General features: G+C 43.7%; 1 protein-coding gene across 1 annotated transcript in view; it reads right to left on the reverse strand.

Moving 5' to 3' along the window:
* LOC148525786 (SITS-binding protein-like) overlaps positions 1–23,243 on the reverse strand; it is a 116,362-nt gene that overhangs the window by 45,551 nt on the left and 47,568 nt on the right. Inside the window, exons 2-3 of the mRNA XM_088470453.1 lie at positions 7,617–7,788; positions 1,275–1,482 (exon numbers count right to left, since the gene is read on the reverse strand). Coding sequence (XP_088326579.1) covers positions 1,275–1,482; positions 7,617–7,788 — 380 coding nt within the window. The remainder of the gene's footprint in view (positions 1–1,274; positions 1,483–7,616; positions 7,789–23,243) is intronic.

The raw sequence follows: 23,243 nt of genomic DNA on the forward strand, positions 1-23,243 counted from the left end.
AATGATTCCAGGGGCCTGATACGGCCCCCAGGCCTGACGTTCCCCATCCCTGTATTATACTATACAAAAAAGGAAAAGACAACTTTTAGTGTATCATTGTTTTTAAGTATCATATCCTTGAGGAGAGAAAAGAGAATTTACCTACTTTATGATATGTTGAACCCTAAGAGAGGGATCTAATAAGAGCACTATCTCTGCCTAAAGGAATCTCCTCCTTCACTATATATGGAGGAGTGAAAATCTTTGGTGGAAGGAGAACCCCACTTCTTCCTACTGTATCTGGACACTGTGGGGTTTCCATATTATTACCTTTCTACACTGTTATTTCCATATACATTTTTTGTATGTTTATCAAGTGACCATTTCTCTGATTAGGATAAACACAGTACAAACTCCACAGGAAACAGGGCAAAAAAGCGGCAAACACTACTCCTTAAACTGCACAGAGAGATAGTATATACTGTACATGCCTTGCCGTGTGCTAGATACTACTGACCACAGAAAAGGTTTGAGGTTATTGCACCATTATTGCACCATTAACATTTTTGGAAAGAATAATCAAGATATTGGAGCTCATTCAGACCTGACCGCAAGATGCGGCCGCTCGCTAGCAAAAAGGGGCCGACCATTTAAATGAAGCGCTTGCACTGCGTTGTGTAAGGACGTCCTCTATGTCTTAGCGAGCTATGTCAAAGAGCGCTCGCAAATGTATAAAGACGCCCCCTTGCCACTCGCAACACACGTCATCTCCGGGAATTGTAGGATTAATTGTTAACATCGAGAGCCATCGGAGCTGCTTGCAGCCCTTTAGATTACCTTTCCCCACCGCAAGCACTGCGATCAGTGCGGCCTGAAAAACACGCAGGTGAAGTACAATGAAGCTATTTTGCTAATTATGCATGCCCTTTAAACGGCGTTTTGGCGGTCTGACACGCCAGCGTCCGCAACACCACTCCCCCGTTTACAAGCACCTTCCCCTGTTACCACCCACAAACGGCGCTATCTGTCACTCAAAGCAGCGACATGATAGTGGCTTATGAGCAACCAAAATCAGATTGCAAAGTCTGGCTTGCGCACTGCGAATTATACGCATGCGCAGACGGGCGAAAATCGCTTATAGCGAGCGAGCGAAACTTAGTGACCGGGTCTGAATCGGGTCCATAATTCATTAATAACAATTGTAAGAAAATGAGAAATACGCAAATAAAAACCATACATTCTACATCATTTTAACTCAACATATTTAGTTTTTATTTATTTACTGTTAGAATTACCTAACAATAGTGATATCCGGAAGCATTCTCTGATTCTCATAAAGCTGGCTTTCTATCTCTTGGTGAACAGACTGGATGGTCTGACCAATGCAAATGGTATATTGCAGTGGGAACCTCTCTGTACTTGCTGGTGTTTCCACACAAAATGACTTATTCTTTTCAATTGACATGGAAATTTGAATATTGGGATTGATCAGCACTGAAACACCTGGTAAAGGCAAACAAATAAAAAAAATACAAAATAATTATATAAGAAAATTATAAATAACCAAATAAGAAATAATTATCTTCTATATATACTCTGTCATCACCTCAAGTTTTGCAACAGACCATTTGTTAAAAATCTCTGGCCTTGCTTAACTATATTGATATTATTTATACCAGTTATTTATATAGCACATACATATTCCGCAGCGCTTTTACAAAGAATATCTTACCATTCACATCTTTCCCTGCCCCAGTGGAGCTTACAATCTATGGGGGTCATTCAGACCCACTCGCGAGCGGCAGTACACTCGCAAATGGGTCGATGGTCTCCACTGCGCATGCGCACGATGGAAGGAGCTCCGTCGTGCGCATGCGCGAGACCCAGCGAGCGAAGGACTTTCCATCGCTCCGGGTCTCGCACCAAAGGGGGCGTGCTGTCGATGTTGATTGACACCCCCTTTGGTGGGTGTGCCGGGGGCGTGCCTGCCAGACGGAGCCAAAATCACTCCAGGGCTTGTGGTTGAGAAACCCGACCACAGGGTTTCACTCGCAAGTCCGATGGTCGCAATGGTCAAGACCATCGCGACCATCTTGTTGCATGCTCGTATATGCTGTGGGTAGTGACCCACAGCTATACGAGCGTCCAGGAGGATGCTCCATATTAATGGAGGAGGGCCCTGATTCAGAGCGAGCGCTCTGGTCAGAGTGTCCGGCTCTGAATCAGGGCCTATATTCCCTATGATATGCACACACACACACATAATGGTCAATTTTTTGTGGGGAGCCACTTAACCTACCAGTATATTTTTTGGAGTGTGGGAGGAAACCGGAGTACCCAGAGTAAACCCTCGCAAGCACAGGGAGAATATACAAACTCCACACAGGTAGGGCTATGGTGGGAATCAAACCCATGACCTCATTGCTGTGAGGCAATAACGCTAACCGTTACACCGTCTGTGATACTATATTACTGATATAAATACAAGATGGCAACTGTGGGAGTATATCTAACCTATGACAAATTGTTTTTTCACTGCGTTGGTATAAGTATAAGTGTATTAGTGTCTGACTTTTGTCATAAGAGCAAGGATGCTTCTTGTTTTCATATATAATATATAAAAAAATTAGCATACAAATTAAAATTAAATTACTACTATTAAGATTATAATAATAATCACAAAAATGTATATACTAAAACATCAGAATTTATGTCACATGCAAAAACAAATGCAGTTATACAAACACCTGCCATTGTATTATGTTTTGATTGATTAAACACTTGTGTAATATGCACCAACGATAGTCTTAACAATTATCTTTGTATTCACATAAATAAATATAAATATGAGAGATGTACCAGCAAAGTGCAATATTGCTTAGACAGTAATTTAATTGTTTAGAAGTTTCCATACTTTTTAAAGTCCTCTAAAGATTTGCTGTAAAAAAAAATATAATCACTGCACTCTAATGTTCAAGAGGAAAAGACTTGGATTTCCTCTTCCTGAACATTGAATGACAGGGTTCTATTTAGACTGGGATAAATACATTAGCAACATTATTTATATAATGTAGCTCCTACCCACAAAATGTTCATTCCTCTAGGAGACTATCCAAGTTTTCACTCCCTCCTAGGCTTAATTATATAATATAACGGAACATTTCTTCAGTACTTCCTTTTAATGCTTTGGAAGCCAAATATCGCTTTCTACATAAATTCCTTATATATTTGTTATAAATAATTTATTCATCTATCCTTCCCTCAGTTCTAAGGGAAGAAAAATTAATGTCCTATTTGTTTTATTACAAACCATTGAATGCCCCCCCCCCCTCCCACATGTTCCAAGTTCCTTAATATTGTATGAATACATTTTTTGCAGCAATGTGATTCAGTTTCCTGATCAGCTCTTGCTTATTATTGTAGCATGCATTTTTTTGAGTATTGAAACTTTTAAACATTAATTACCTTCTAAGCAATATTGACCTTTGTTGGTGCATATCTCATATTTATAATACAAATATAATCATTAATTGTATTATTGGTGCATATTGCATAAGAGCTCAATCAAGAAATAATACAATAGCAGGTGCTAATATAATTTTACTTGAATTATATTCTGATGTTTTGATTCATTTAATGATTATTATTATTTATATGCTTATCTTTTCTTATTAAATTCTGTTAATTTTAAAACAAAAAGCCTCATATGACAAAAAGCAGACTTTAATATACTCACTCTTACACCAATGCAGCGAAAAACTATTTCTTGTGTGTTTTATATCACTATTGAGTGTCAGATAACCCAACTTTTTGTGCATGTACATTATGCCTGATTAATGATAGTTTATTTTCTGTTACTACTAAAATTATATTTAAGAGTACCAGAAGAGTAACAGAAGAATACACCATGGGTACCAGATTAAAAATCTGAAAATATAGTCTTGGGCACTACCGGTTCCAACATGCATATGTGCACTAGGGCATAATACCAGTACAAATGTATAATGGCTGTGCCGCCAGTAGATGAACAAGTTAATCATTTTGCTTCCATAGTATTAAAATAGGGTAGCCAATCAGGAGCAGTCTCTTATCTGTGATTAGCTGAGTGGTGCCAGGGACTGCTTTGTATGTTGGTTTTCAGGTGCTGTACTAGTTTCCAGCCTCCAGTCTTCAGGATAACAATTTACAATATATTTTTAATTCTTACTTATCACACTGGTGTTTTCATATATATCTTTGTTGACTACAGCTGCATGTTGTAAATTTGTACTAGCCAAAATAAGTCCTTGGGGCAACCGGTTAGCAAATCATGCTTTATGTTAAAAGGGGTTGCTATAATTGAACACTGGAGGCCCGAGCTATAGATTTGCACAAATACTCAGTGCAGTCATCATAGGGAATTGGTTAGAAAATAACTGAGTTCGATAAAGTATTGGAATAGGAATAGTCAATGAAGGAGCAAATATTTTTTATAGTGCCTGGATGAATCAATATATTCCATGGTCCCTAAAGGATTTAAAAAAAAAGGATTTAACGTAAGTATAAATTCCTGGGCTTTAAATTAATTGCTGAACATTTCTGAGAACAAAACTTTTCAAGATGTGTCATTCTTGATTTTTGGGCACACAGGAAACAATCATATTTTTAAAATTATTTAATATTTGATTTCTCTCTTACAGTCTAGGAGAAAGATTTGAGCCCCATCCTTAGATTTTCCAAATTCCTAGAAAGAAACCTCTCCTAATGCTCTGTTTGTGTTCCAACCATTGATCTGTAAGGAACACAAATGTTTTTCATTTGCTAGATCACTTTACATGATTGGGTCGTTGTAATTTCTGCAGAGAGCTAATGGCTGGACCCTGAAATTCCATCTGATTTGGTGAATCTGTGCATTGATTTAATTAAAGAAAAACAAATATGACTAATAAAAAACACGGGATTATATTGGGAGGACAGTATTTGCTAGAATTTGCACATTACTGGTAAATTCAAAACAAGTAGATTTTTTTTGGTAATTTATTTAGTATCACTTTTTGTAGCATATACACATCCACAACTCAAAGGAGATTCGTTTTTCACATGTTGAGCGAGATCTCAGAACAACATTGAAGGGTACTAAAAAATAGCCTTGAATTTAAGCATCCGGAAGAAATAAAGACACCAGTCACCTTATGTCAGATCCTGGCTTGTGGATATACATGTTATATTAATAAATACAGAAATTATATTTAGGGTGAAGCCAGAAAACCAAATTTTTACTGTTAATGTTTTTTTCTGTAAAATCTGATACTGACGCAGCACAATCTCAGATTTTTTTTTTGCTATAATTGTTTAGTGTACAATATGAATTACCACCACCATACATTCAAAGCAGGCTTTCTGTTAGGGGAAGTAGTATTTCTGAGAGCACATCCTACTAGCTTGTCAGGAATCAGCTACATCATTGAGACACATGGGTGATTCTGAGTCACAAGCAAAGTGGCTGCCGCAGAAGCCTGTTTTATTACTTTATGCTAATGTGAGTATTTGTTCAACCAATGCTGGGGTTTGTGTGCGTGCCACACATTCATTTTACGCTGGGAGCTGCAACCATCATCATTAATATCTGTAATTGCACCAGCTCCATGATAGGTGCAAGTGATCTGTCAAAAACAGGCTTCCCTTCCCCATACACATGACTCACATGGAGCTCTCGAGTCACGCCCACGACACTCTAACAAGTCAGGGTGGTTCCATGAGATTGCTTTTGCCACCTTCTGCCATGAAAGACATGGGAAGACAGGTCTGGCCAAGTTGCATCCGACTAGGGCGGGTATATGCAAAGATCCATAAAGTCGCTACTGCACTGTATGCAAAAACTCGCTGTGTGACTCAGAATCAGACCCATAATGTGGTGCAAAAGTCAGGTCCCCCACTCCCCCACTTAAACTTACTTTTGCATTTCTGCAATTCCCACATGTATTCCTTCCATTCCCTCATCCTTCAGAACATGTTTGTCATGTACAGACTCCACAAAGTATGAGGTTATTAATGCAATGTGGTGTATACTAATGTAGTATGGGAGCTATTAATGTAATGTAGTGGCTGGTGGGGGCCGTTTAATACAGAGACTCTATTTCCTCAATGGGCAACTAGTATTGTAATGTGTTGTTAATGGAATTTCTATGTAAAATGTAGGGGCTAATAATGCAATGTATATTCTCTGTATTAAAATAATGAGGCTAGTCAGGGGATATAATCCTGCCTATTAAATATAAATGCCTTTTATTTAATGGTGGTGCTGTGCTCATGAAGAGGAGCCATGGGCATCCATCAGTGGTGCTCATGCTGGTGAGTTACCTGTCCTCTGCACAGAGCTTCTCTTTAGAGGCCTCATCAGCTGAACCCTGCAGTAGGTAGGAAATGGTGTGGCGGGGATAGTAGGACAAATATGAGAATGGTGGGGAGAGTGGTACAAAAGCTTGTAAAATATGCTCCCCCACAATTCTTTCCTTGCAACACAAGACCTCAATCCCACTGTCACATATGATATGAGGTAGGGGGAGGAGGTATGATAATTATGTGTAACAAGGGAAAGAGTGGATATAAGGTGACCCAAGACCATGAGAGAGGTATATCAGAGAAGTATACAAGTCTCATCTATCTATGTGGCAGGGGCATTACATTTTGCATACTGTATATTGAACATGTAGCTGAAATTTCCATGTGTGCTAAGGACCATTATGTACATATAGTCAACAGCCCCAGATCCTCTTAATCTATCACTAAAGTGCAGGTACACTTAAAAAAACACATTAGGACAGATAATACACCTGAATCAAATGGAATCCACCCACATGTGCTAAAGGAATTAAGTATAGTAATTGATAGACCACTGTTCTTATGCTTAAGGACTGCTTTATAACTGGGTCAGCCAAAATATTATCGGAAAACAGTTGTGGTACCAACTTTACATAGGGAACAAAATCACCAGTGATTGAGGATTGAAGTTGTCAACTAACTAACATTGCATGAGATCTGCATTGTCTATTTTCCACTACTGAATGGGTTCTGTATTGTTTACTAGTCACCAATTAATGGGGTTGGTATTGTTCACTAACTGAGAGAAATTGGTTTGTTTTCTATTACAGTAACCACTCTGTACACTAGTTACCACACATGAGACCAGATTAACAACCAGTGAATGAGTTGTGTTTAGTCCTGACTAGTCATCAATGTATCGGGCCTATGTTATTCTCCAGCTGCCCGTCAAAGAGTGAGGCACTGTACTGTATTCTGGCCACCAGATATGGCATTGTATGCTGATGGTCATTAATAGGTTTGCATTCAGAACTAGTGATAGGGACATTTCTGTATACCCCTTTACAATAGATATCCTTCATACAATACATATGTACAAATTAGGAAATTTGCTATTAATCAAGGTTTTTTTCTGCAATTTTGCAGCGGATACAGCAATACAATGTTTGCGCGCAGCTTTTGCTTTGCCATTCTGCAGATCGCCATTCTCATTGTGTAAATTAGCATATCACTAATTTACACATCATCATCATCTCATCATGGAAGGTCAAACACCGCACTAACATAACACTGAAATAGATCACTGTAATAGAACACACTGCTTGTGACTTTCTTACCTGTTGATCCCAGAAAGTATCTTTCTAAGACAGATCCATAGGCACCTGGGCTGGATTTCAAGTTGCTGATGACAAATGGTTGCAGAGCCACATTGACATTGTTCATGGGCCAGTGCTGAGCACTGAGGCTTGCTCCTCCATACCATGATACATTTGTCATTGAAAAACAGTCCTGAAACAAATCAGCCAGTAGGTTATATGCAAAATATTTGCTGTAAATTAGATCAAAGTTTATTCACATGATAAAATTAGATATTTTTTATTGCCGAATCCAAGGATATAGTGGTGGGATCCATGCAGATGTGAAGGGATTAGGGTTAAGTGAACTGGTGTCACTTCATTGATTAAATCACTCATATGACTCATATCCACGATGCAGAGGAAGGTGTACATTAATACCAGTTGCAGTAATATAAGTACCAGTATGTTCTATTGCTGTTGGGTATATGAATAATAGTAATTAAACAGGTCATGGGCCTGTTTGCAAGTAATCAATCAAAGTGGCTTCGATCCGACTGCATAGAGGGTTAGAAAGCTATTGGGGAGAATTTACGAAGCAGTGGCTTCTGTAAGCCGCTGCTTCCCGGCGAGTTGCAGGTACATATTCTTAAAAAGGCAACCGGAGTCGGTGTAAAACCTGGTGTGCTTTACACTGACTCCGGGTGCCATTTTAAATACGTACAGTACTTGCAACCCACCCGGAAGCAGCGGCTTACAGAAGCCGATGCTTCGTAAATTCTCACCTTTGTATCAATGAGGTTGAGTCCTAAACTGCAAGCAACATGTAAAACTTGTAACCAGGGTCCTGATTCAGCAAGGATTGCAAGTGCGATTATGCACGCAGATGGCTGATTGTTGCGTTCGGCGTATGCATTGCAGTGCTCGTGCGTGAACACTCCACTGCAATCAGGACTGCGATTGCAGTGACTACGCAGACCCATTGCAGAGTGATTGACAGGAGGTACCGTTGGTGGCGGGGTGGCTGTGTGTTTGTTTTATTGAGCAGTCAATGAGAGTCAGACAGACTCTCATTGACTGCTGCGACAACTGCCGGAGCCGGGCTGGACCTCACTCATGAGCTCCATCTTCCGGCTCCTGCAGTGGGTAATGGGAAAGACATCATGACTTCTCTCCCATAATGCAGAGTGGGCCAGCCCTGGAGGACAGAGGAGCAGATGGTGGCGGCGGGAGCAGGAGCGGGATTCAGGCAAGTGCTTTTTTTTTTTACGTGTGTGTCTATTGGGGGGGATTGCTACTGGGGGCACTGCATTGGGGGAGACCACTACTGGGGACTACTGCTGGGAGGTACACAACTACTGAGGGCACTGCATCGGAGGGGTGGACTACTACTGGAGACTACTACTGGGGGGGACTACAACCGGGGGGACCACTAGTGGTGACTACTACTGGAGAACTGCATCAGGGGGGACTACTACCGGGGGCACTGCATCAGAAGGGATCACTACTGAGTGGGGACTTACTACTGGGGGCACTGCATCAGAGGGGACTGCATTGGAGGGGACTACTATTGGGGGGGACTACTACTGGGGGCACTGAATAGGGGGGACTACTACTGGGGGCATTATATAAACGGCACTGCATATGGGGGACTACTACTGGGGGCACTATATAAGGGGCTTACTACTGGGGGGGACCACTTTTAGCCATGGGGCACTGAATAGGGAGGACAACTACAAGGCGCACTGTATAAGGGGCACTGCATTGGGGGCGATCACTACTGGGGTCCTGCATATGGGGGACAACTACTGGGGGCCTGCATAAGGGGGACCACTCCTAGGGGCACTGCATAGGGGGATCACTGCTCGAGGCCTGCATAAGAGGCACTACTGGGGGCCTGCTAGGGGGGACCACTATAGGTACTGTATAAGGGGCAATGCATAGGGGGGTCACTATAGGGGGCACTGCATTAAGGTGCATATGGAATGGAAAGGAATATTCCCAGAGTGATGAGAAAGGGAGGTGTGTCATGTTTTCAGTGGCCACACCCTTGTGACCACGCCCATTTTACAGTGCGTGCACATAGAGGGGGGGGGCTCCATTTTTCAATTTGCTCAGGGCTCCAAATACCCTAGTTACACCACTGTTTATTAGGCATACCTATCTAGTACCTGGTCAGACACCCTCTTTGCCCCCAGAAGAATGTGAATTGGCATGGATTCAACATGTTACTGGAAACATTCTTTAGAGATTCTGGTCCATGGTGACATAATAGCGTCATGCAGTTGTTGCAGATTTCTTGGCTGCATGTTCATGCTAAGAATCCCCCATTTCCCAAAGGTGCTGTATTGGATTGGGATTTGGTGAATGTGGAGGCCATTGGAGAACAATGAACTCATTGTCATGTCCATGGAACCAGGTTGAGATGACATGTGCTTTGTGACATGGCTACAATAACCATTAGACGATGAGTAGACTGCCTATAAAGGGAGGCACATGGGGCCTGATATAGAGTCCGCCTTCCCGTTCGGCTGCGGCAGCCTAATTACTTCCTTATTCTAATGAAAGAACCCACCCGTGCCTGCATTTGGAGGCCTAGCCCGCCCACGATTTTTACATCTGCAGCCATTATCATTAGTGTCTGCACTTGCCAAAGAGCCATCTGAAACAGGGGTCCTATCTCCATCTGCAAGCTCCAAATGAACACGAAAGTCACCTTACGCACGACTTACACTCCTATGACATTCCCATGAGAAAGTGCATCCGTGCTTCTGCATGGTAATCACCCAGTTACCAACCAGAAATGCCCACTACACTGAAAGCTTGCACCATCATTGGACGGATAAATCTGTACTCCATAGTAATCTCCTTCCGTATGCGTATGCCTGACCCAACACATGCGTAGGCGTCAAACTCCTTCTTTGGCACATGCACAGTATGCTGAAATCCAAAGATCCATCCGCACTTCAATTTGCATCCAACTCAGAATAAGGACAATGGGGGTAATTCAGCAAGGAACGTCCTTGCTATTATGCAAATGCATCATAGGGTGTATGACACGCCCCCGTTTCCGTGAATGCTGGCCGCCCCGCCCCCATACTGCCCCTTAACTGCCTCTGCCTGTCAATCAGGAAGAGGCATCAAAGGGGCTGCGTGCGACTATGCAAAACCGATTATGCATACATGTAAAGAATGGGTCCTGCGCACACGGAGATTCCCGATAATTGGGAAGATGCGAATCAGGTCCAATGTTTAGCGACAATACTCAGGCTGTGGCATTTAAAACAAAAATATTGCTATCACCACCACCAGCCTGAATTCTTGACACAAGGCAGGATGGATCCATGGATTCATATTGTTAATGTCTAATTCTGACCAGTTCTGCATATCACAGAAGAAATCGAGATTCATCAGACTAGGCAACATTTTTCCAACCTTCAACTCTCCAGTTTTGGTGGCGCTGTGCCCACTGTAGCCTCAGATTCTTGTTTTCAGCTGACAGGAGTGGAACCCGGAGTGGTCTCCTGCTGTTTTAGCCCTTCCGTTTAAATATTTGACATGCTGTGCATTCGGAGATGCTCTTCTGCATACCACTCTTGTAACACATGGTTATTTTAGCTACTGTTGCCATCCTGTCAGCTTGAACCAGTCTGCCCATTCACCTCTCTCATTAACAAAACATTTCACTCACAGAACTGCAGCTCACTGGATGTATTTTGATTTGTGCAGCGTACTCTGTAAGTTCTAGTGACTATTGTGCATGATAATCCCAGGAGATGAGCAGTTTCTGAGAAACCATTCCAGTACAATAAGCATTCCCTGGTCAAAGTCATTATTATATTTCTTCCCCATTCTGGTGTTTGGTATGAACAACACCTGAACCTCTTGAAGGTGACTCCATGTTTTTATGCATTTATATGCTGATACAATATTGACTGTTTAGAGATGAATATCATCAAGTATGTGCACAGTGGGCCTGATTCAGACCCGCTTGCGAGCGCACATTGCTCGCAAGCGAGTCGATGGTCCCCCACTGCGCATGCCAGAGAGCCTGCGCACGGCAGCTCTGTCGCTCCTGGGCTCACTACAAGACGGGCTGTCGATATTGATTGACAGCTCGCCCCGTTTTGTAGGCGGGGAGGGGGGGTGGCTGTTCAAACGGAGGCGTACCCAAAGGAACGCCTGCCATTGGGGGCGGCCCTACTGACATCACCAGTCAACGTCGACAGCCGCCCCGTTTGTAGCGAGCCCTGGAGCTTGCAAGCGGGTCTGAATGAGGTCCTATGTCTTATGCTGGGAACATACTTGGCAATATAACGCTTGTTCTATCGTTGTACGATATATCACGAGTGCATCGTGGGTGCTGGGGCACCGAGGGGGGAGGGCGGGTACTAATTACCCGGGCTTGATAGAAGGGCCCAGCGAGGGTCCGAGTCCGATGCCGCCTCACCTCCCTCGTACCTGTCAGCAGTGTATGCTGGGCTGCGGTGGGAGACTGCTCACTTCTCCTCTGTCTGTGCGGGAACCAAGCACACTGATCGCAACCCCTCTGGATTTGCGCCGGGCTGAGGGGCTCACAGCACTCCCACTACCCAGCACACTGCGCCGCTTCTTGGCGCTGCAAATCATTTTTTTTATTTTTTTCTACGGGGACATGGCCATGTCTGCTATGATTAGGCCACGCCCTCCATCAGTAAAGGGGCCTGGGCCAGCTCTTAACGGCCTTGCGCGGGTATGTCTGTGAACAATGTAATTTACACACATATCAGGTTGGCCATGTAGCACAGTAAATAGTAAATCTGGCTGTGTGTATGTGCGACCCGCCGACCACCCATACACATGCTGCAGGGAGTGCCGACACTGACATCTCACCTGGGCAGGCAAATTGCCTGCCCTGTTGTGATGTCAGGCCAGACACATCGAGCGGCCGATTTGCCATTATGTTTAATTTACCAATCGGCCGTTCTGATGGCGGATCGGTCTTCTAACCGATCCGTCACCAAAGTGTATACCCACCATAACTGCTATGAAAACACAGGATTTTTTACTTAGGTAGCATTTCACTATATTAACTAATGCACCTGAGACCTGTATAGTTATATTGTCCTGTGTGCCAGCTGTAAACAAATCTGCATTCATACTGGGATCAACACGTGATAGACCTTTCTGTCTGCACTGACAGGTAGGTTTGGAGGACCACCTATGGTGTGCATCGTTGGGGGTGGCTGTGCTTTGTTCATATGCGACTGCGCTCAAGCTAAACCACTGATTATTTCATGACAATATTTAGAAACCATTGATGACAAAGCCATCTGGCAGGTATCGATGTTCATACGTATACGTCATGTACAGTACTGTCATTTCCTCTATTACATGTTCACATTCTAATCTGAGAAGACTGGCTTCACATATTCCATAACTTGTTTTGTAATTTATAAAACAAAAAGTTGGAAATGCTCCTCACTGCTATTTATCTGGCTGCCACTTATACATAGACAAAGGGGCACTGTACAGCATTATGAAAGACACAAAAAATGCAACAATAATGTGCAAATAGATGGTTGAATAGTGTCCTGCAAAGTTGGCATAACTTTATAATCTCACAAGAGGTTCCTATTTATTCCTCCTGTAGTTGCTAGAAGTTCTCACCATGCCAATAAAAACTGAAAAACACACACAGTCTAATAGAGGAAATACCGTCCCGGCATACGAAAAATTAAATGCTTTCAATATAGAACCCAATCAGGATGGATGCAGATATTGGAATAAATAGAAGATTGGGGACAATACCTCTTTGTGATTAAGTGTACATAAATTCCAATTGAAATGTTGCACTTAAAGGTTTATTTGGCTCTGAATATAGGGCCTGATTCAGAGCCGGTCGCTATTTGCGCTCGCTCGTCCAGAAAATAGGGGTGGCTATTCAAATTAACTGTTCGCTGTTTGCGGTCTGTTCACGCCTCTAGGTCTGAACGAGCGAACAAAACTTGCGGTCGTTTTTTGGGAAACTACGCCCCCTGGCCGCTCGCATCCTACGTCATGTCCGCTATTTATTAGATTAATCGAGTACATCGAACAGGGTATGAGCTGCTCGCTATTCTTGTGGTTGGTTTTTGCTACCACAATTTTGCGAGCAGTTCTGGCTTAAAAAAAACCCAGTGACGTGGTCAATGACGCTGCTGTTTTAATTATGCACACCCATAAAACGCCCGTTTTGACCTTTAAGCACGCCTGCGATCGGATCTCCACTCCCTGTTTTCAAGCACCTTCCCCTGTTACCACCCACATACGCCTCATCCTGTCACTCAATTTATCAGGCATTCGCTATTTTGCGAGCACATGAATTTCGTCCGCACTGACTGGTTCGCGCATGCATATAACGATCCGTACGCATGCGCAGTTGGGCAAAAATCGCTCGGAGCGAACGAGCTGCCGCTTACGAGTGGCTCTGAATCAGGCCCATATTGTACTGTGCAAAAGTTTTAGGCAGGTGTGGAAAACTATCTTCAGCGTAATGAAGAACAAGGAGTCCTGGAAGTGATGATATGGCCCCCACAGAGCCCTGATCTCATCATCATTGAGTCTGTCTGGGATTACATAAAGAGACAGAAGGATTTGAGCAAGCCTAAATCCACAGATCTGTGGTTAGTTCTCCAAGATGTTTGGAACAACCTTCCTGCTGAGTTCCTTTAAAAACTGTGTGCAAGTGTACCTAGAAGAATTGATGCTGTTTTGAAGGCAAAGGGTAGTCACACCAAATATTGATTTGATTTTGTTTTCTCTCCTGTTCATTCACTTTGCATTTTGTTATTTGATAAAAATAAACTATTAACACTTCTATGTTTGAAAGCATTCTTACTTTGCAGCATTTCTTCCACACTTGTCTAAACCTTTTGCACAGTACTGTATATTTCAGTAAATCCTCCCAGCCAGGGTCATTGCTCAGAACACAGTGTAGTATATAAAATCAACAATATATATTAGACCAAAAAAGGTATCTGCAGAATAAAAATGATTAGCAGCCTTGATTGCCACACCACCTGTTAGAGCAGGGGTTCCCAACCACAGTCCTCAAGGCACACTAACGGTCCAGGTTTTAAGGATAGCCATAATTGAGCACGTGTCTTAATTAGTACCTCAGTTCTTTTGATTCAACCATCTGTGCTTAAGCATGGATATCACTAAAACCTGGACTGTTAGTGTGCCTTGAGGACCGAGGTTGGGAAACCCTGTGTTAGAGGCTGATAAATGTGTTTCAGTCACTGTAATCAGCCTCTCACTGCCTAGGGAACAGGTCAGAGGCCTGTTGAGAGATACTGTGATTACTGAATGTAAGTTCTATGCTTAAGACTTCTATTTTGTGAGAGGAAAGTTAAGTCTCTCCACTTTAAGAGAGGGAATCATTTTGTTCAGTTAGAGCCAAACAGGCCAGGATTTACTTTTATGTTTTGTTTATTTTATAATGCTAAGAAAAGTAGCTGCAGATACTTGCACCGAGGCCCTAGACTGGTTTACTACTACCTAGCTGCTGCATGACAAGTGTAACCGTGTTCTCCAGAAGACAGCACCCTTACCCTGATCATGCCACTATATATATATATATATATATATATATATATATACACACACACACTCCATTGGCAATACATTGCTACAGTATAATGTTGCTCGGCTTTAATTACTTGATATTTACTGATTGTAATTTACAAGTAGAAACAAATGCCCGTGGTAACCTTGTGGAAAGTTTGTAGGCAATTTAGATCATGTTTTAAATGACACATGCCAATAGCATACTGCACTGTATCTAGTGTCATGATATTTTAATTCCAGAACACATCTTTGTATTGCTTCTGCACTTGAATTTAGGATAATCACTAAAACCACTAAAAGTTTTCTTAGAGAACAATATTTAAAATGTGTCTAGCACAATATCTGATTTATTTATAAATCTGGAAGTCTCAAATTCCCAAAAATGAAATTTAGTAATACTGATAACAGGGGTCTCAAAAACACCTTGCCCAACAACTGTTTTTGAAAATAAACTGATACTTAATGAGAACTAAAATTCTAAGGGGAAGATCTACAGGACTCCAGTTTGATCAAATTGCAGGTTTTCCTGTGCTTTTTAGTTTGATTTTGACCAAACTGCACATCAAAATGCATTTTTTTAACTGTAATATCAAATTTAACGCATAGAAGGTACATACATCATTGTATTAATCATCAATATGCTAAACTGCTTATAGGTAAGATAGCTCAAAGTGTATGCTGTTTGAGCTGTCTTGCCTATAAGAATGTTTCAAAATTAAATTAAAAATTAAATAGTTTCCTATTTATCATCGGGCCTAGTCCTCTAAGGAGGGAAAGAGAGTATTAGATTTATAGGGGTCAAGAGCTAAATGTCCATGGTCTTTGCCTGAAGGTTGCTTGATCTTTTTTCCTGTTTTGTTCTCTGTTTTTTTTTTCTTTTTTTTTTTTATTAGATTTTTTTTCTTATTAGCAGGTGGGTTGGAGGCTGGGGCACAAAGGTTAAGGACCAAGGTGTCCGCAAGATAGACTAATCACATAACCAGTGCCGTAACTACCCAGCACCCCGCCCTGTCTTGTTTGGTGGACACTAGCATGTTCTCTGTATTGTAAGTCACTAGGATGCTCTATAACTTGGGTATAGTTAGGCAGATAACACTGCTAGATAAAATGTATTTTAACCCATGTACTTTTATATTGGACTCACTTATGTTAGATTTGGTCCCACCTACATGAGGCCACTTTTATCAAATTTTCCAGGGCCACTTTATGTTCCCAGTGGGCTTGTAGAAAATGATAAGAGATAAAACTGAATGAATCCTGCTGTCCTGCAGTTTGGATCTCCGAACCTGCCACTATCTTAAGCAAGGATTTACCATGGCAGCTGCATACAGAAGTATTCTGATCTCTCTACTTAATGCGTAAGGAAACTCCTCTTTACTTTAATCTCTGATTTAGTAGTTAACATATGCAGAAGTAAGACCATTGTACGGAACCTCTCTGAGAGTTACCTCCAACAGTCTCTCTCTAGTAATGGTTTTCTGTCTCCTACACATACTGCCTCTTTATTCTGCAAGTTAAATCGCATGTTAAATGGTTGTTGCCCTTACCCGCTTCATGTTGCAGAGACATCAACTTGGGAGATTTTTTTATGGTGTACAAAATGTGCAGTGGTGGAAGATGATTATGGATAAAATGGTGGTCAGGTTTAGAAACAGAATGCCTGCAATCAAAACAGTGGCAGATTAATGTGTTCCAAAGCTTCTCAGACGGTTTCTACTGTATATTATGTCACACCTGAGGTTTGGTTTGGGTAGGAACAGGTGTGGGAGGCTGAAGATGCGTGAAGGAACTTGGATGGCTTGAGCCAGGACTTCCTCATGCAATGATGTGAGGAGATAGAGATACGACAGTGGATGATGGCCCCAAAGGCGAGGACGGAAATAGAATGTCTTTATTAAACAGCAGGTTGGGTGCGAACTGGAGGTGATAAAACTGAATGAATGAGCAGAATCGGATTGGGACCGATAATGCTGGACTGAGAGCTGGATTGGTTTGAGACCGATGTTGATGATTTGAAGAACTTGATGGATTTGAATCTGATGTTGAAGAATTGATTAACTTGATTGGTTTGAGACCGATGTTGAAAAATGTAAGAACTTAATTGATATGAGTCCGATGTTGATGAATTGTTGAACTTGATCGGTTGGGACCGATGTTGATAATTGAGGAACTTAATTGATGAGTCTGATGTTGGAAACATCGGATGAGACCGATGGTTGGAGGTATCGTCTGGAACCGATGGTGGCTGTAAGAACAAATCTCAGTGGTAAAAACCAGACTGGTGTGCAAGATGGTATACAAGTTTTGTTTACCAGATCTAGGAACTGGATATAATGGACTGGGACCGTTCATATGCAGAGTACCTGGGAGCTCAGCACTGAGCTGTAACTTCAGCAAGAAGTGACATTGTACTGGCAACAGTGGCCAGTCAGGAAATGGAATTTATAGGAGAGAATCCCCAGGGAGTGGAGACTGTGATCAGCTTGTCTGGGAGCAGCACTCTGAGTGATGGAGGATAGCAAGGTGACAGAGGGCCTGATTCAGAGCTGCTCGTAAGCGGCCGCTCGTTCGCTCCGAGCGATGTTCGCACATCTGCGCGAGCGTATGGGTCGTAATGCGTATGCGCCAACCAGTCAGTGCGGTCGGAAAACGTGTGTTCGCAAAATTGCGAGTGCCTGCTAATTTGAGTGACAGAATGAGGCGTTTGTGGGTGGCAACAGGGGAAGGTGCTTGAAAACGGGGTGTGGAGATCCGAAAGCAGGCGTGCCAAATGGTCAAAACGGGCGTTTTAAGGGTGTGCATAATTAACAAAGCAGCGTCATCGACCACGTCACTTGGTTGTCTCTTAGCCTGAACTGTTCGCATGATTGCGGTAGGAAAATCCTACCACAAGCACTGCGAGCAGTTCAGATGCCTTTCGATGTACTCGATTAATCAAATAAATAGCGGAGATGACGTATAATGCGAGTGGCCAGGGGGCGTCTTTACAAAATAGCGAGCGCATGTTTCGTTCGCTCGCTCAGACATAGAGGTGTCAACAGACCGCAAAGAGCGAGCGCTCAATTTAAATAGCCGGACCCTTTTTCTGAACAAGCGAGTGCAAATAGCGTCCGGCTCTGAGTCAGGCCCTCTGGCGTGCAGCTTGTATACCATCATGCTGTGAGTAAGTAACTGCGGAGAGTCATTTCCATGCTCAGTGACAGAATACTGAGCAGACGGGGCAGGAGTAGCTGGTGGTGATGTGCAGCATGAGCGGGCCTCTGTGCTATCCTGGAGTGATGCACAGCATGCACGGACCTCGGTGCTATCCTAGACAGTCACCGGAGAGGTAAAAAGGTGGTATTAAGTGTTCGGAGTGTAATACATTAATTGCTGTGACATTGCTTAACTTCTGATACTCAAGTGCTCAGCATTACTGTCAACAATGTGAGGGCTGATTGATCTTCTGGTAGGATTGGTAAGTGCTGATTTCCCCCATTGCCTGCCCAATTGACTCATTGCCTTTTATAGTATTAATTCATTTAGCTATTGTGCTATGTATCAATTACAAATCTGCTTGTTATTTGAGCCAGCACATTTTGATTATTATTGACTTCCTGTGTTTGGTATGAACTGTTGACATTCACAATATTGACAGTCAGTATGTCAACAGTGTAATGTCAGACAGAGAATGCCTGCATAATAGTAATGTTATTTCAAGCATTTTAATCGTGTCAGTGTTATAACTTTTAACATGACAAGCACCATGTCTAAAGTTATAATGCTTGAAATATGATTACTACTCTGGTGGCATTCTCTGGTCAACATTACACTGTCAACATTCTTACTGTTGACATTGTGAGTGTTGATGAATAAACTACTTCCTACCTGCTGCCCACTCTGAGTTCTGCTTGTTCTGACTTCTCCTTGCCCACCTGCACATGCTGATATCTTTTTTTTTTTTTTGGTTATCCTTGTCTGCCGCCAGCCGTGACCATGATATGTGTAAAACATGTTTGTTTTGCTTTGTCTCATAACAGGGATTTAGGGCCTGATTCATAGCTGCTCGCTAGCAAGTGGCCGCTCGTTGCAGACGATGTTTGCTAATGTGCGCATGCGTGTAGCTCATAGTGCGCGTGCACGAACTAGTACGAGCCATCGGAATGTTCTCGCTCGCCCTGCAAAGACAGCCCAGTGGAGGGAGTGACAGGAGAGGCCGTTTGTGGGTGGTAACAGGGGCAGGCTGTAGTAACAGGGGCAGGCGTGCCAGAGTGTTTTCACGTCGTTTCTGGGGCGTGCATAATTAACAGGCAGCATCATACTACACGTCACTTGGTAGATTTTTACACTGAGCTGCTCGCAGTGCTTGCGGTAGGGTACAGTCAACCGCTAGCGCTGCAATCTGATCCGATGGTTCCCGATGTACCAATGGTTGTATATACTTCCTGGAGATGACGTACGCTAGTGGGCGGCTAAAGACAGGCTGATGGGCGTCTATAAACACAAAGTGATTGCTCGGCCAAACATAGTGGGCGAGCTTATGCCTTGCCGTGCGAGCAGCTGCCTTGACATCACTTAGCTGAATTTCCATACGCTGGGAGCGAGTGGCCGCATCTAGCGAGCGGGTCTGAATCAGGCCCTTAGACTCTACAATTATGATTGTATGTACATACCAGTCTTTATTATAAATATATACAGTGGCGGATTCAGGGAGGGGGGGGGCACCCAGCCACTTGCCCCCCCTGCCGATTAGGAGTTGTTGTTTTTTTCCCTTTGATCACAGCTGCACGGCCGCAACGAGGATGAGGCTGCTGCTGCTGCCAGCCCTCCCCGGGCCATGCAGCTTATTGATGTGCACACCTGCCGGAGCCGTGTGACGCGTGTGCAATGTTTTTTTTTTTAAGAGAAGTCCCGGCGCGCGTGATGTCCTGACAGCCGCGCCGCTGAAGAGGGGACAGAGGAGCCACAGGCCAGCCCGCGAGTGCATTTCTGTAATAAGGTAAGAAGGGGAGATTGGGGGCACAGAAGGGGGCTGCCTGGAGACTAGAGTGGGCACTATAGAAGGGGGGTTGCCGGGAAGTTGGGACATAGAAGGGGGTCTGCTGGGGCTGGCTGGGGAGTGGAGACATAGATGGGGAGTGGGGATATAGAAAGGGGCTGCCGGGCAGTGGGGATATAGAAGGGGGGCTGCCGGGGAGTTGGGACATAGAAGGGGGTCTGCTGGAGCTGGCTGGGGAGTGGAGACATAGAAGGGGGGCTGCTGGGGCTGGCTGGGGACACAAAAGGGGGACTGATGGGGATGAAGACTACAGAAGGGAGGCTGCTGGAGCTGGGGACACAGAAGGGGGGCTGGCTGTGGACACAGGAGGATGACTGCTGGCGAAAGGGATACAGAAGAAACTGCTGGGGATGGAGACACAGAAGTGGGGCTGTTGGAGCTAGGGACAGAGAAGGGGGGCTGGCTGTAGGGCTGGACTTGCAGAAACACAGTGAGGGGGGTTGCCCTGCATTTATTACAGTACACTTTTAACACAATCGGAGCAGCCAAGCAGCTCTGCCTCCATTAGCTCCTCTGTTCCTCAGCAGTGTCACGTGAGGGCAGGCTGGTGTGAGCGATACTGCAGGGGAGTTAGTTTGAAGGTAAGCAGTTTGCTGGTGCTGCCTTTGGCGATGAGTGAGGTTAATATTGAAGGAAGGGTTAGAGTGCTGTGACGGGATGAACAATGAGGGAGGGGCAGGGGTTGTGCTGTGATATAATGAAGGGGGGAGAGTGTTTTGAACTGGGGAAGTGCTGTGAGAGGAAAACATTGAAGGGGAAGGGTTGCTGTGTCCAGACCTGCCTACTGACTTTCTCGTCCTGTCACCCATATACTCACCTATCACCTACCATACCTGTCTGTGCATACTCACCCTGTCATCCACCAGACCTGTATCCAAAGACTCTCTGACCCTGCCAACACCAGACCTATGCTGCCCTCGGCTTCTGCTACTAACAGGTGAGGTCATTCATCTGTGAGGGGGCTGGTGTTTTTTTTTTTTTTTTCATGTAGGGTGCAATATGTGTGTTTTATTCCTGTGGGCCCAATTTATTTTCTCCTATGGGGGCAAATGTCTTTTATTTTTTCCCATGTGGAGCAATGTGTTTGTTTTTTTCCCTGTGGAAGCCAATTTTGTGTTTTTTAATATTAAAAATAGTAAAAATGATAATTATGGGGGTGGCAATGAAGGAGGGAGTGCTGTGTGGTGGGGAGGGGAGTGTTGAGAGGTGGACAATGAAAGGGACAGTGAGTGCTCTAAGGTCGACAGTGGGTACTGTTAGGTGGGCAGTGAGGGAGTTAATGAGTGATCTGTGAGGGGTCAGTGTTATGTGGACATTGGCAGTGAGACACCTGTGGAGGGGGTAATCGGGGAGATATGCAAGGGCATTGAGACAACAATGGATGTGGTAATCAAAGTGATATGGAGGGAGGGGGCAAATAGACAGCTATGGAGGGGGAAGTAATATAGATAAGGGCAGGGAGAGGGCAGGCTAGCAGATGCAGATTCAGGGGGCGGGATCGAAGTTATTTGACACTTAAATGCAGGTATTTATTCCCTCTCTTTTACAGACAGGTCTGAGACTTTCCAAGATTTAGACAGCTACCAATGGAGCTTAGAACACCAGCTGGCAGGTAGGACATAAATTGTCTTGGCCTTGGTCATTATATGCCCTCAGCGTGATGAAAACGAGTACATGGCTCGTGGGTATGGCATTCCCTGTGAGGCCACGTCCCTGCTATGAGGACACACCCAGGAACTTGCACGCCTACGGCGCGCGCAAAACACCACCCACCCCACACCTTCCACTACCGCGGTGCCCCCCCTGTCAGTTTGTTCTGGATCCACCCCTGAATATATAATATTGCACGCAAGACATTTGAGTACCAGTGAGCACAAAGGGAACTAGTAGCTGCTATAGGTGAGGACCAGACACGGTTATATATGTTTATCTGGGAAGCAGGTGGCATATATCACATTTGTGCAATGTGGGCATTTATTTTTTTATTTAGAGAACTGTAGTATAATAAAGTACAATACAGCCTTGCTGACCAGTAATCAATACAGAGATTATTCTTGAGCCCAATTAACAATCTAGAGACTAGTATACACTACACAGTGCATTCTAATCATCTCTATACAATACAGAGAGTCTTCCCTTGATTGCACTGGAGCACAGAGACTCCTAGTTACCATTTTACAATACAAATGATTCTCTAGTAACTGATGTGAAATCTAAAATTCTACTGACTAATACAGAGAGCATTTGTGTGAGTAATATAAAATACAGTACAATACAGAGAGCTTCTTAGTGACTCATATATAATGCTTTCCCTGTTCTTGAAGTCAGTGCCCAATATAGGTAGCCAAATATCTGTTGCTATTACAAAGCAGGCACTAAAATGTATGTAAGCATTACAAGGGAAATCACAAAATCTTTGGAGGCTTTACAATGCAGACCAGATATCTCTAGTAGCAATTTACAATGTAGACCTTCTATAAACCTCTGTTTACTTTCCAATGCAGAATTCCACATTTATGTTAGCTGTAAAATGCGGACATCTAAATCTCTTGACACAATACAAACTCTAGATCACCAGTGACACATCTAGACCATCGATGGCCAACTTGTGGCTCTTGAGCCACATGTGGCTCTTCCATTGTCCTGATGTGGCTCCCCTGCCTGACACTGACTGCCTCCTCTGATGGGCACACAGCAGTTCAGAGGAGGCTCGTCCTTTGTTGCAGCAGTCTGCTCCTCTCCGGAGGCTTGTATGGGTTGATGTGGTGACGTCACGACGCAAAGAGGAGTGACTGAACCTGCAGCCATGAAGAGGATGCGGTCGCAGATGCCAGAGCCTACCTACGTGACACAGACAGTCTGCAACAAGGTAAGATCTGTGAGGTTTTTTTATTTGCTTTTTTAATTTTTTTTGTGACGTGGAAGGCTGGAGTGGCCCGTGTAGGAGGGAGGGAGTGTGGGGGAAGGTGGCTGGACTGGAGCGGCCTGGAAAGAGAGGGGGAGCTGGAGTGGCACATGAGGGTCTGCTGGAGTGACAAATG

Source organism: Taudactylus pleione, unplaced genomic scaffold, assembly GCF_031769625.1.
Source record: "Taudactylus pleione unplaced genomic scaffold, aTauple2 ptg000100l, whole genome shotgun sequence".
In the NCBI taxonomy this organism is placed as follows: Eukaryota; Metazoa; Chordata; class Amphibia; order Anura; family Myobatrachidae; genus Taudactylus; species Taudactylus pleione.